Genomic DNA, 14,822 nt, shown 5'->3' with positions numbered 1-14,822 from the left:
GTATAGCCTACTTGGAGAGGTGAATAATAACATAGAAATAAGTGTTTTGAATTTAGAGCTCCATCAGAAAAGTACGTTGAGGCACCACTGTAGTGACAAATACCGTATTTCCTTGAATTGCCTCTGGGCATATAGTATGCGCCGGCCGAGTCAAACTCGCTTCGCAAAATAATTAGCGCATGCTTAGTATTACCGCCTGGTCATACTCGTGACGTCACGAGTGACACTTCCCTTGTCATTATTTTCAAAATGGAGGAGGCTGATATCAATACCAGTAATTTGAAATTGCATAAAGGGAAAAAGATTAAGAGCTATTCAGTAGGATTTAAGGTGTAAGCTTACATCACACTCAAATTTTTACTGCATGCCTTTGGTAAGTGCCGTAGAGAGAAGAGGTTTTAAAATTGTTAGCATATGCTTACTTTTACCGCATGCCTTTGGTAAGCGCAGGGGTGAGAAGAGGTTTTAAATTAATTAGCGCCCGGGCGGCATTCAAGGAAATACAGTAGTTGTGTTGTCTATGTATGTTGTTGTGTTTGAAGTGAGAAGGGGAGAGAATCGGTGTGAAGGGAGCTGAGTTTGAGGAGAGTATAATGCAAAGGGAGGAGGAGGAGGAGGAAAAGGAGGAGGCTTCGCACATGTGACAGCCATTGGACGTTCGCACCCGTCGAGCAGAGGATAGAATCTCTCCATCTGGAGCTGCGCGCTTTAAAAAACCAGCCAAACATCACCAGCGCGGTTCTGCCCACGCACCATGCGAGCTGGAGAGAGCCGCCCCGGGCCATGCTGAACAAGTGTCCGACCCTCCTGCTGGCTCTCACCGCGGTGGCCGGACTTGTCCAGCGATGCCAGGGCTGGAGCGACGAGGACCTGCTCCTGCCGCCCGCCAACTCCTCCAACAGCTTCCTGTCCAACCTGGAGGTGGACGTGCGCCTGTCCAAGAGGTCCGTGGAGGGGAGCGAAGCCTCGCCGGACGCGTCGCCGCCGCAGACTGTGTCCCAGTGCAACGTCAGCGTCCAGAGACTGCTGCCCGCCTCGCTGGTGGCCCGCTGGGACAGCAGCTTCGGCTTCCAGTGCGACGTGCTCATCTACACCACCAACAACCACGGGCGGGCTTTTTTCTCCGCTTCCTTCAACCGCGCCATCTCGCCGGTGGTCATCGAGCACCTGGGGACCACCGGGGGTCAGCAGGAGTTGAGGCTGTGCGTGGGCTGCGGGCTGTCCCGCTACAGGAGGCTGGGCCCCGCCAGGCAGAGGGGCCAGCAGAGCGGGGACCAGGTCAATTTCTGCTGCGTGGATTTCAGCCTCGACGAGCTGAAGGGTGACAAAAGTTGGAGGCTGAACAGAAAACCCATCGAGTCGACACTTGTGGCTTGTTTCATGACTCTGGTCATCATCGTGTGGAGTGTTGCTGCTCTCATATGGCCGGTTCCTATCATTGCAGGCTTCCTGCCTAACGGGATGGAGCAGAGAAGACCCAGGTGACTGACCTGACCTTTGCAGCCTAATAATAATTGTAGCCATTATACTCTAATTGCCAACATACATGGAAGACTGTTTATTGACTCTCCGAGCTCCTCAGAGAACCAAGGTATGAATGTATGACCACGTCAACAAACTTTATGCTCGGATCAATGTGTTTTTGTACAGGCCTTTTATAGCCTAGAGCAGTTCTTCCCAGCCGACACCCCAATCGGGAAAAAAAGTCGACGGGCTAACATAGGAGTGTCCAACTTTAATGTATATTTTGTACTTTTCTTTAGGAACACAATCCCAAAAAATGACACACTAGGTCAGGGGTGTCCAAATTGAGACCTAAGACCTGTAGTTGGTCGGCAGCATATTGGTGGAGCAAAATCCAAGAAAAAAACCCTTTGAAAGTGTGAGCAGAAGCAGTTCTTCCCAACCCACACACCGACCGGGGAAAAAAAAGGTCACACGCTAACATGGGAGTGTCCAATTTTAATGTATATTCTATCATTAAGTTTGTATTTTTCTTTTAAGAACACAATCACAAAAAACGACACCCTAGGTCAGGGGTGTCTAAATTGAGACCTAAGGTCTATTTGCAGCCTGTAGTTGGTGGCAGGTTATTGGTGGAGCAAAATCAAAGAAAAGAAACCCTTTAAAAGTGTGAGCAGAAACAGTTCTTCCCAACCGACACCCCAACCGGGGAAAAAAAGGTGACGCGCTAACATTCAAGTGTCCAACTTGTATATTTTTTACTTTTCTTTAAGAAAACAATCCCAAAAAATTACACACTAGGTCAGGGGTGTCCAAATTGAGACCTGAGGCCTGTAGTTGGTCGGCAGCATATTGGTGGAGCAAAATAAAAAATAAAAACCCTTTAAAAGTGTGAGCAGAAACAGTTCTTCCCAACCGACACACCAACCGGGGGAAAAAAAAGGTCACACGCTAACATGGGAGTGTCCAATTTTAATGTATAATCTATCATTTAGTTTTTTTTTTTTTTTAAGAACACAATCCCAAAAAACAACACCCAAGGTCAGGGGTGTCTAAATTGAGACCTAAGGTCGATTTGCGGCCTGTAGTTGGTGGCAGCATATTGGTGGAGCAAAATCAAAGAAAAAAAACCCTTTGAAAGTGTGAGCAGAAACAGTTCTTCCCAACCGACACACCAACCGGAGAAAAAAAGGTCACGGTAACATAGGAGTGTCCAACTTTAATGTATATTTTATCATTTAGTTTGTATGTTTCTTTAGGAACACAATCCCAAAAAACGACACCCCAGGTCAGGGGTGTCCAAATTGAGGATTGTGGGCTATTTGCGGCTTGTAGTTAGTCAGCAGCATATTGGTGGAGCAAAATCGAAGAAAAAAAACACTGTTAAAAATGTGAGCGAAAACAGTTCTTCCCTACCGACACACCAACTGGGGGAAAAAGTTCACGGTAACATAGGTGTCCAACTTTAATGTATATTTTATCATTTAGTGTGTATTTTTCTTTAAGAACACAATCCCAAAAAACGACACCTGAGGTCATGGTTGTCCAAAGTGAGGCCTGAGGTTCTATTTGCAGCCCGTAGTTGGTCGGCAGCATATTGGTGGAGCAAAATCTAAGAAAAATAACCCTTTAAAAATGTAAACAGAAACAGTTCTTCCCAACCGACACACCAACCGGAGAAAAAAAGGTCACGGTAACATAGGAGTGTCCAACTTTAATGTATATTTTATCATTTAGTTTGTATGTTTCTTTAGGAACACAATCCCAAAAAACCAAACCCCAGGTCAGGGGTGTCCAAATTGAGGACTGTGGGCTATTTGCGGTTTGTAGTTAGTCAGCAGCATATTGGTGGAGCAAAATCCTGGAAAAAAAACGCTGTTAAAAATGTGAGCGGAAATAGTTCTTCCCAACCGACACACCAACCTGGGAAAAAAGGTCACGTAACACAGGTGTCCAACTTTAATGTATATTGTATCATTTAGTTTGTATTTTTCTTTAAGAACACAATCCCAAAAAACGACACCTGAGGTCATGGTTGTCCAAAGTGAGGCCTGAGGTTCTATTTGCAGCCCGTAGTTGGTCGGCAGCATATTGGTGGAGCAAAATCTAAGAAAAATAACCCTTTAAAAATGTAAGCAGAAACAGTTCTTCCCAACCGACACACCAAAAGGGGGAAAAAAGGTCACACGCTAACATGGGAGTGTCCAATTTTGATGTATATTCTATCATTTAGTTTGTATTTTTCTTTAAGAACACAATCACAAAAAACGACACCCTAGGTCAGGGGTGTCTAAATTGAGACCTAAGGTCTATTTGCAGCCTGTAGTTGGTCGGCAGGTTATTGGTGGAGCAAAATCAAAGAAAAGAAACCCTTTAAAAGTGTGAGCAGAAACAGTTCTTCCCAACCGACACACCAACCGGGGAAAAAAAGGTGACGCGCTAACATAGAAGTGTCCAACTTTAATGTATATTTTGTACTTTTCTTTAAGAACACAATCCCAAAAAATTACACACTAGGTCAGGGGTGTCCAAATTGAGACCTAAGGCCTGTAGTTGGTCGGCAGCATATTGGTGGAGCAAAATAAAATAAAAAAACCCTTTAAAAGTGTGAGCAGAAACAGTTCTTCCCAAACGACACACCAACCGGGGAAAAAAAAGGTCACACGCTAACATGGGAGTGTCCAATTTTAATGTATATCCTATCATTTAGTTTGTATTTTTCTTTAAGAACACAATCACAAAAAACGACACCCTAGGTCAGGGGTGTCTAAATTGAGACCTAAGGTCTATTTGCGGCCAGTAGTTGGTGGCAGCATATTGGTGGAGCAAAATCAAAGGAAAAAAACCCTTGAAAAGTGTGAGCAGAAACAGTTCTTACCAACCGGGAAAAAAATGGTCACACGTTACCATAAGAGTGTCCAACTTTAATGTATATTTTATCACTTAGTTTGTATTTTTCTTTAAAAACACAATCCCAAAAAACGACACCCGAGGTCAGGGGTGTCCAAAATGAGGCCTGAGGTTCTATTTTCCGCCCGTAGTTGGTTGACAACATATTGGTGGAGTAAAATCAAAGAAAAAAAACCCTTTAAAAGTGTGAGCAGAAACAGTTCTTCCCAACCGACACACCAACCTGAGAAAAAAAGGTCACGGTAACATGTTTCTTTAGGAACACAATCCCAAAAAACGACACCCCAGGTCAGGGGTGTCCAAAGTGAGGCCAGTGGGCTATTTGCGGCCCGTAGTTGGTCGGCAGCATATTGGTGGAGCAAAATCCAAGAAAAAAACACCATTCAAAATGTGAGCAGAAAGGAGCGAAAGGACGAAACGCATTCAGAAATAGCTGAACGTTTAAAACAGAGGAAGCTCAATTTACAATTGACAAACTTTTTGATGAAGCCAATTATGCCTCCATTTTCAAACCATGTCTGTGTACGAATACTTTGTTCATTCATTTTGTGACCCGCCTGCAGCCATTTTCCCCGTTTTTAAAACTACTTTGATAAAAAGATAGGCGAGGTGAGCTAATGGTGTTCAATTTATGAGTGGCAACAATTCACTTGGACTTTATTTACCAAGAACATTTCCACCCAAACAGCATTGTCATCGTTATTTCATGGGAATTTCTCATTAAATCAAGGCATGCTGTCTGAATTGAACAGAATAAAAAAATGTTTTTTTCAAGCATATTTAACTTTTTTACCTAAATCAGGGGTGTCAAACGTAAAAATAGGTCTAAAATGAATTTGACACCACTGCCGTAAATCAAGCATTTTCAAGCATAGGTACACTGCTCAGTACCGTAGCCACTGATTGACTCAGCCTCAGACAGCGTTACTTTATTGGAGTTAAAGCGCGTAAAGGTGACTAAAGTGTATTATTTCATGTCTAGAGTGCTCTCATAATGTTGAAAAACATGTTTAGAAGGTAGTGAACAGATTTTTTCTAATGCTTAATGCTAAAATATTTGACTTACAATGAATGATTCCTACTTTTCATTTATAGGATGGATCGGATAGTTAAGCTATTTGTGTGGTAACGATTAATTTGGACTTTATTTAGCAAACACATTTCCACCCAAACAGCACAGTCATTGTTATTTCATGGGAATTTGTCATTAAATCAAGGCATGCTGTCTGAATTGAACAGAATGGAATAATTGTTTTTTAAGCATATTTAACTCTTTCACCTGAATCAGGGTGTCAAACCCGCGGATGAGTTTGCTAAGTATACAAATTGGGCCGAAATTTTTGAATGAAAGAAACTGCTGTCCACTAGATGTCACAATAGCAGTTCTTTGTAGATTTTGCTATATATGTCAAAAAATGAATAAAACACATTATGTTAGTGCACCAGTCAAGAAAATGAGCAAACTACATATATAACATCCTGTATTTTGATTTTGATATTTTTTTTTTTATCTTGATAGAGTGAAAATTAACATCAATGAGTTGACTGATGAACATTATCACATTATTTATTTAGAAAGTATAAATAACGACAAATAAAGGTAGAGTACTATTAGCCGCAACATGTAAGTGTAAAAAAAACAACCCAACAACATTATGATTTGTACATTTTCAGAATGTCCTTGTTTTTATTTTTAAACCAAGAAAACAATCTGAAGATGTCTTTATTTTTAAGTTATCGTGTAGTGATTTTACCAGTCCGGCCCACTTGGGAGTAGATTTTTCTCCATGTGGTCCCCGATCTAAAATGAGTTTGACACCCCTACCCTAAATCAAGCATTTTCAAGCATAGCCACGCAGCTCAGTACCGTGGTCACTGATTGGCTCAGCCTTAGGCAGCATTAATATATCAGAGTAAAAGAGCGTAAAGGTGTCGAAAGTGTGTTGAGTAATGTTTAGAGGGCTTTCATAATGTTGAAAAACACATTTAGAAGGTAGTGATCAGGTTTTTTTTAAATGCTTTAGCTGTTAAAATATTCGACTTATAATTAATTCCTGATTTTTATTTATAGATAGAGATAGATAGTACTTTATTGATTCCTTCAGGAGAGTTCCTTCAGGAAAATTAAAATTCCAGCAGCAGTGTACAGAGTTGAGATCAATTTAAATAAAAGTAAAAAGTAAATAATGGGGGTTTAAATGGAAACACAATAGAGAAATGTTACAATAAGAATAAAAACTAAAAAGCAACAATGGGAATAAAAATATAACAGTAAAATAAGAATATAACAAGACAAAGTAGGCAGTAGTGACCATGTTATGAAAACGTATTGCACTGTTATTGTTTTGCATCCCCTGTCATCCTAGTACCCCCCCCCCCCCCCCCCCCCCCCCCCCCCCGCCCCAGAGAGGAGTTGTACAGTCTAATGGCGTGTGGGACAAAGGAGTTCTTGAGTCTATTAGTCCTGCACTTGGGATGAAGCAGTCTAGCACTGAACAGGCTCCTCTGGCTGCTGATAACGCTATGCAGAGGGTTACTGGCATCATCCATGATGCTCACTAGTTTGTCAACAGTCCTCTTCTCTGCTACCGTCACCAGTATATAGGATAGATAGGAGAGGTGAGCTATTTGTGCTCAATTTATGAGTGGCAACGATTCGCTTGGACTTTATTTACCAAGCACATTTCCACCCAAACAGCACAGTCATTGTTATTTCATGGGAATTTGCCATTAAATCAAGGCATGTTGTCTGAATTGAACAGAATTAAATAATAGTTTTTTAAGCATATTTAATTTTTCCCATCAATCAAGCCTTTTCAAACAACCACGGAGTTCAGTACCGTGGCCACCGATTGGCTCAGCCTCAGGCAGCATTACTATATTGGAGTTAAAGGGCGTAAAGGTGACTAAAGTGTGTTATTTCTTGTCTAGAGGGCTCCCATAATATTGAAAAACATTATTAAGAAGGCTGTGATCAGTTTTTTTACTCCTCTAGCTGTTAAAATATTCGACTTATTATTAATGATTCCTGCTTTTCATTCATAGGATAGATAGAAGACGTGAGCTATTTGTGTTTAATTTATGAGTGGCAACGATTCACTTGGACTTTATTTACCAAGCACATGTCCACCCAAACAGCACAGTCAGCATTGCTATATCATGGGAATGTGTCGTTAAATCAAGGCATGCTGTCTGAATTGAACATAATGAAAGAATAGATTTTTTCAAAGCATATTTAACTCTTTCCCTTAAATCAAGCATTTCCAAGCATAACCACGCTGCTCAGTACCGTGGCCACTGATTGGCTCAGCCTCAGCCAGCATTATTATATCGGATTAAAAGAGCATAAAGGTGACTAAAGTATGTTATTTCATGTCTAGAGGGCTCTTATAATGTTGAAAAACATGTTTAGAAGGTAGTGATCATATTTTTTTAATGCTCTAGCTGTTCAAATAGTTATATATATATATTTCATTTAATCACTGTCATGTCCGTAACCAATTAACAGCGATAACCTGAAGGATTACTGAATTTATGACAGGCAACAATTAATTTTGTTGTTTATTTACAAGCAAATCTTCAGTCAAACAGCACAGTTCTTGTTGTTTTGCTATGTTGTGCTCATTTGTCATTGAATCAAGCCATAATGTGTGAATTGAACAGTTTTGGTAAACTACTCAAAATCAGGTTGCTCACAATACCTATTGGAGACCCCTGGTCCAATATTCTGTTGAACCGTCTTAAACTTCGATGACATCATAAATTGTCCACAGCGTCGTCACCATTTCACAACCGATTAACAGCGATAAACAAGGGATTACTATGTTTAGATTGGCAACAAATTAATTGTAGTTTATTTACAAGCAGATATTCATTCAAATAGCCCTATTATTGTTTTTTGCTATTTTTGCGCTAATTAGTCAAACCCCTTAAGTCTAAATTGAACCGTTTTAAAAGTTGAAGCTAATATTCTCTCCTTTGTAAGCTACTCAAAATTAGGTGGCTCACGAGCTATACGTGTTGGAAATCACTGGTCTAATATTCTGTTGGATCGTCTTAAGCTTTGATTTCAGCACATATTTCCACAAGCTCCTGCATTAGGGTGTACTACATTTTCACAAAGATCTTGTAATGATGACGAGAGATATGAGTTTCCCATCAGTCCTTCCACTTTTAAAATTTTTAAGGGCTGTCACGCCAAATTTCTTCCCTCCCTACAAAAACCTCCCCTCCCCAATGATTAATACAGACGTTTTGTTAACGCTATATTATAAAAATATAACACTATGTTATTAAAATACAAACGTTTTGTTAATGCTATATTATAAAAAATAAAAAAATTACAAACACAAGCTATGGGATGACGTAAGAGGAAACGTGACCCCGGAAGTAAATGCTTCATCCCATAGCTTGTGTTTGTAAATTGTTTTCTTTGAAAAACATTATTTTTTATAATATAGCGTAAACAAAATGTATGTATTTTTATAATATAGTGTTATATTTTTATAATATAGCGTTAACAAAATGTCTGTATTAATCATGACCCTGGAAGTAATTGGGCGGTTGTAGGGGGGAAGACGTTTGGCGTGAAAGGGCCCCATTCTATTCTGCAAAAATGTACCAGGATTTCACAGAATTCTACGGTATTGTTTCCACTGTATTCAAAATGTACTGTAACATTACAACAAATTGCTGTAAAAAAATGCAAAAACATTATATTTCATAACAATTAAGTGTTTTTTCACAATCTTTACAACAAATACCTATAAATTCAAACTAATTTCCGTAGACTATGTTGCACAGTCTTGTAAAGTAGGTAGTGGTATGCTGTTAAAGCGAGAGAGTAATTAAAAATAAAATTACAATTGTTAAGTTACAGCATATAGTTGTAATTACCTGTAAAATCACAGCTCTGCGGTTACAGTTAATTGCTTTAAATATATGTTTACAGTAAATTACTGTAAATGTTGCTGTGAACATCATTTAATTATTAGCCACTAATTTGCTGTGAATTTACAATGACATTTTTTTACAGTCTACACTTTTAACTTTTCAGACATAAGTGTTTGTTTCAAAAAGTAGAACTTATGTTGCGCACACACCACATCACAAGGATGGTAGATGTGTTAATAAGTTACCTCTGCTTTTTAATTTTCATGCCAATACTAAATATCGTGAACAATCGGGAGGAAGAGAAGAATGCAGATTTGCAGCCTAGAGATGCACCTCAGTGTATCAGTTGGGTTACATAGCCAGCTGAAACATAATCACCTATAGCTGTAATTATCCAACGGAAGGCTCTTACCTCAGATGGTGACCTTTTTTTTTTTTGGCGCTCTAATGTGCCAGGGTACAGCGGTTGGGAATTTCTGACCTAGAACATGTAAATGTGCACACTTTTCTCTTTTAACGGTGTTTGTAGTTTTTCTAGAATGTTTTGCTTTATCCCCTGTGTAGAACTTTTTGCACTGCACATGTACTGACAACGTATAATCAAAAAGTTAATATTCTCCTTTTTCCTAAACCATTCTGACAAAGGACTAATTTATGACTGATCAGCGAAAGAGTTTCAGTGTTTATAATGCTAGATTTATAACATAGAAATCAATATGTGTACTTCTTTGTATTTATGCCACACTATATAAACAGTACAAATGACAATAAAATGATTGTATGATAATCCCGTGTTATTTTTTTTTTGGGATGATAAACCAATACTTTGTGCTTTCTGATTGTGCCTGAATGCATATTAAGAACAAAATGCATCAATAAAAAATTGTGGGCAGAATGGTGGTGTAGTAGTTAGGTGATTTGGGTTTGAATCCTGGTTTTCCATCTTTGTGTGGCATTTGCATTGTCTCCCTGTACTTGTGTGGGTTTTCTCCAGCTTCTCCATTTCCTCCCACAGTCCAAAATGATCAAATACCATGAGACATTATGAAGACACAGAAACAGAGAATAAAAGACAAGCCAGTGATTGCTTTTCCCGTACGAGGAGAGTAACTGGAGCAAGTTATCAGTTACAGGCTAGTAATTTACTCTGAAAACTTTCTCCACTCTCCTCGCCTTTTAATTCATTTGGGAAATCCCTACATTACAATCACGCACACACAGCTGCACTAGAGGAGGGGGGTATTTGCAGCTGTGTTGGAAACGTAACACCTGTGGTGAGAACTTTACACATGCAAATACAGAGTACAAAAGATACAGCAACTTCCTGCATTGCTCTGGGCCATCTGCCAATTCCTCTTTGAAGTCGGTAGGTCAACCTAATTTCAATCTAACGCCAAGTAAATTTCATTTCTCTTCAGCTTGTCTAAACAATTATATTTGAATAAAATGAGATGACTTATTTACAATTAATCCAACAATATATTATGCGATTGTAGCTGAGATAGGCGCCAGCGCCCCCCGCGACCCCGAAAGGGAATAAGTGGTAGAAAATGGATGGATGGATGGATATTATGCATTTTCCCTGTAGGTGTGAACGTGAGTGTGAAAGGTTGTTTGTCTGTATGTGTCTTGTGATTGACTGGTGACCTTTAGGATGTTAACCACCTTTCAATTCAAAGTCCGGTGGGATAGGCATCAACTCAACCAAGATCCTAATGCAGACAAGTGGTATATAAAATTTGAGGTCCCCAAAAAAAAAAGCACATCCACCTTTGAAGGAAAACCAGACAAAATATGTTTAAATAAAGTACTGTGCAGTGATTGTTATGTCACTGGTTCTCAAATGAGGGTGCTTGTACCCTAGTGCAATACCTGAGCCGCAAAATGCCTACACTGGGAAAAAAAAAAAAAAGATACAGGGGAAAATCAGTATCTGATCTTCTGTGTATTCTGTAAGTACAAATATATGAACTGTCCAGTGTTATTTTATGGTAGATTTATGGTAACTGAAGAAGACAAAGTGTAAAAGAAATCCTGATTAAAAAAAAAGTCAACATCAATAAATAATTTATGTATATTGTAACATTTAATGTGTATTTTTCTTTAAGAACACAATCCCCAAAAATACACCCCAGGTCAGGGGTGTCCAAAGTGAGGCCTTAGGGCTATTTGCGGCCCAAAGTTGGTAGGCACAGCATGTTGATGAAGCCAAGTCAAACAAAAAAACACTATTATATAGCTCGGTTGGTAAGAGGCCGTGCCAGCAACTTGAGGGTTCCAGGTTCGATCCCCACTTCCACCAGCCTAGTCACTGCTGTTGTGTCCTTGGGCCAGACACTTTACCCACCTGCTCCCAGTGCCACCCACACTGGTTTAAATGTAACTTAAATATTGGGTTTCACTATGTAAAAGCTCTTTGAATCACTAGAGAAAAGCGCTATCCATCCATCTTCTACCACTTATTCCCTTTGGAGTCGCGGTGGGCGCTAGTGCCTATCTCAGCTACAATCGGGCGGAAGGCGGTGTACACCCTGGACAAGTCGCCACCTCATCGCAGGGCCAACACAGATAGACAGACAACATTCACACTCACATTCACACCCTAGAGCCTATCAACCTATCTATATAAACATAATTCATTTCACTAACATAAAAAATGTAAGCAGAAAGACAGACTGCATTCAGAAAAGAGGAAGGTCAATATACGAATGCCTCTTTTCGATTTACGAACTTTTTGATCAAGCCAATTGTGCCTCGGTGTGCGAACCATGTCTCTTTGTACGAATGCTTCATTCATTCAGGTGGGTAGTAACGCGCTACATTTACTCCGTTACATTTATTTGAGTAACTTTTGGGATAAATTGTACTTCTAAGAGTAGTTTTTATGCAACATACTTTTAGTTTTACTTTTACTTGAGTATATTTATAGAGAAAAAACGCTACTTTTACTGCGCTCCATTTATCTACATTCAGCTCGCTACTCGCTACTTTTTTATATCGATATGTTAATGTTTGTTTTGGTTTGTCACAGACCTTCAAAGTAGGATCCACGCATGCTTGCGTTTCACCAATCACATGCAGTCACTGGTGACATTGGACCAACGAAACAGAGCCAGGCAGTCACATGACAGTCAAACGTGGACCCTGACTTAAACAATTTGAAAAACTTATTCGGGTGTTACCATTTAGTGGTAAATTGTAAGGAATGTGTACTGTACTTTGCAATCTACTAATAAAAGTTTCAATCAATCAATCAAAAGTGTAAAGGAAAAAAGACACTTTTTATTTCAACCGTACTTCCCGTCAAAAGCCTAAAGACTGATCGCACAGTTCCTGTTTTCACAATAAAAGTGCCGCTTCATCGCGCCTGCGCTAACAAAATAAGTGTCCGAAAGCCAGCGCAAACCAGCTAGCAAACTACGGAGTTTGCTGCCAATGTATTTATTGTAAAGTGTATAAAAACGAATATGGAAGCCGGACAAATAAGATGCCAAAAAACAACGAATTTCATGTGGTATTAGACAGAAAGGAGGATTTTCTCCTCCATTTGAAAACGTGGACGTTATCAGCACTACTGTCTGATTCCAATCAATCAAGTCATCAGAATCAGGTAATACACCAACTTATATTCTTGTCTTCATGAAAGATAGGAGTCTATATGTTAAACATGCATGTATATTCATTAAAACACCTTTAACATGTCAACAAAAACGGCAAAAAAAATATATAAATTATATACTGTATATATAAATGTATGTGTGTGTGTGTATGTATATATATACATATATATATATATATATATATGATATATGTGTGTATGTATATGTATATATGAGGTAGATCACCTCGACTTGGTCATTTATTTATTAAGTAATGGATTAACGTTGAAAAACTTATTGGGGTGTTACCATTTAGTGGTCAATTGTACGGAATATGTACTGTACTGTGCAATCTAATAATACAAGTTTCAATCAATCAATCAATGCATACTGAGCCTATGGTGCTGTTATTGTGGCTCAATTTGCCTTATTTTTTTTAAATTGTAATGTATTATTATTTAATATATATTATTGTTTTAGTTGCTTAAGAGATATTCCTGGCTCTGAATTTGCTCATTGCTATTTTATGTTTTTGTGCATTATTTGTTGCCGTAATCAGGTTACTCATCAGTTACTCAGTACTTGAGTAGTTTTTTCACAAAATACTTTTTACTTTTACTCAAGTAAATATTTGGGTGAGTACTTCTTACTTTTACTTGAGTAATAAATCTCTAAAGTAACAGTACTCTTACTTGAGTACAATTTCTGGCTACTCTACCCACCTCTGGCCGTAGCACGCAGTATTTTTTGGAAAGGCAGAGCCCTCCACATCACTTGCTATGCTGTACAGCACACTACTAGTCACTTCTCAGCGCTTCAGTGTGCCTTTTTTTTTTCTTTGTTCTCCTTTTGACAAGGTTTTCCCATTTTACTAACTCAGCATGAGTCCAATAAGACAACAGACCAACATGGAAAGAAGAAGGAATCACTGTGGAGTTAAAAAAAAAAAAAAAAAGACTATCTGCGACGAGTGCAATAATGGTGCTTGCAAGTATGTACAAATCAACGAAGCAGGCTCGGTATCAGGGGCGTCACTAGCTTTTAAGGACAAGGGGGGCTTAGCCCCCAGGAGATGCACAGGATGCGAGCGAACAAAACTTCACAAACGGCTAACAAATATATATATCCATCCATCCATCCATTTTCTACTGCTTAATCCCTTTTGAGGACGCGGGGGGCGCTGGCGCCTATCTCAGCTACAATCGGGCGGAAGGCGGGGTACTCCCTGGACAAGTCGCCACCTTATCCCAGGGCCAACACAGATAGACAGACAACATTCTCACTCACATTCACACACTAGGGCCAATTTAGTGTTGCCAATCAACCTATCCCCAGGTGCATGGCTTTGGAGGTGGGTGGAAGCCGGAGTACCCGGAGGGAACCCATGCATTTACGGGGATAACATGAAAACTCCAGACAGAAAGATCCCGAGCCTGGATTTGAACCCAGGGCTGCAGGAACTTCGTATTGTGAGGCAGACGCACTAACCCCTCTGCCACCGTGAAGCTCTTTCTCTCTCTCTCTCTATATATATATATATATATATATAATGGATTAACGTATATATATATATATATATATATATGTATATATATATATATATAGGGCTGCAACAACTAATCGATTAAATCGATTGAAATCGATTATAAAAATAGTTGGCGATTCATTTAGTCATCTATTCGTTGGATGTATGCAGTGCGTCTGCGCTAAGGCTATTTTTTTTTTTTTTGTTCTTTCCTAAACCTTCATTTATGAACTGCAACATTTACAAAAAGCTGAGAAACAATAATCAAGATAAGTACAAAAAAGTACAAAACAGCGCCAGGGCGGCGCTCAGGCTACGTCTCATGAGGTGGCAGTAAGACAGCCAATGATGTGTCATGTGCAGCTCACGTGACCAAGCCGTATCCTTTGTCTGGAAACATTCGAAAAATGGCGGACGAAAACAGGAGCGAT

At 39.4% G+C, this 14,822-nt stretch overlaps 1 protein-coding gene across 1 annotated transcript; it reads left to right on the top strand.

Moving 5' to 3' along the window:
• Positions 1-655: 655 nt before the first annotated feature.
• LOC133562060 (transmembrane protein 158) lies at positions 656-6,750 on the top strand. Its single transcript, XM_061915874.1, has one exon. It carries the CDS (start codon positions 784-786, stop codon positions 1,483-1,485), a length of 702 nt encoding a protein of 233 aa, XP_061771858.1. The 5' UTR covers positions 656-783; the 3' UTR covers positions 1,486-6,750.
• The last annotated feature ends 8,072 nt before the right edge of the window (positions 6,751-14,822 follow it).

This window comes from Nerophis ophidion, linkage group LG11, assembly GCF_033978795.1.
Source record: "Nerophis ophidion isolate RoL-2023_Sa linkage group LG11, RoL_Noph_v1.0, whole genome shotgun sequence".
In the NCBI taxonomy this organism is placed as follows: domain Eukaryota; kingdom Metazoa; phylum Chordata; class Actinopteri; order Syngnathiformes; family Syngnathidae; genus Nerophis; species Nerophis ophidion.
This window is presented reverse-complemented; position numbering and strand designations above follow the sequence as displayed.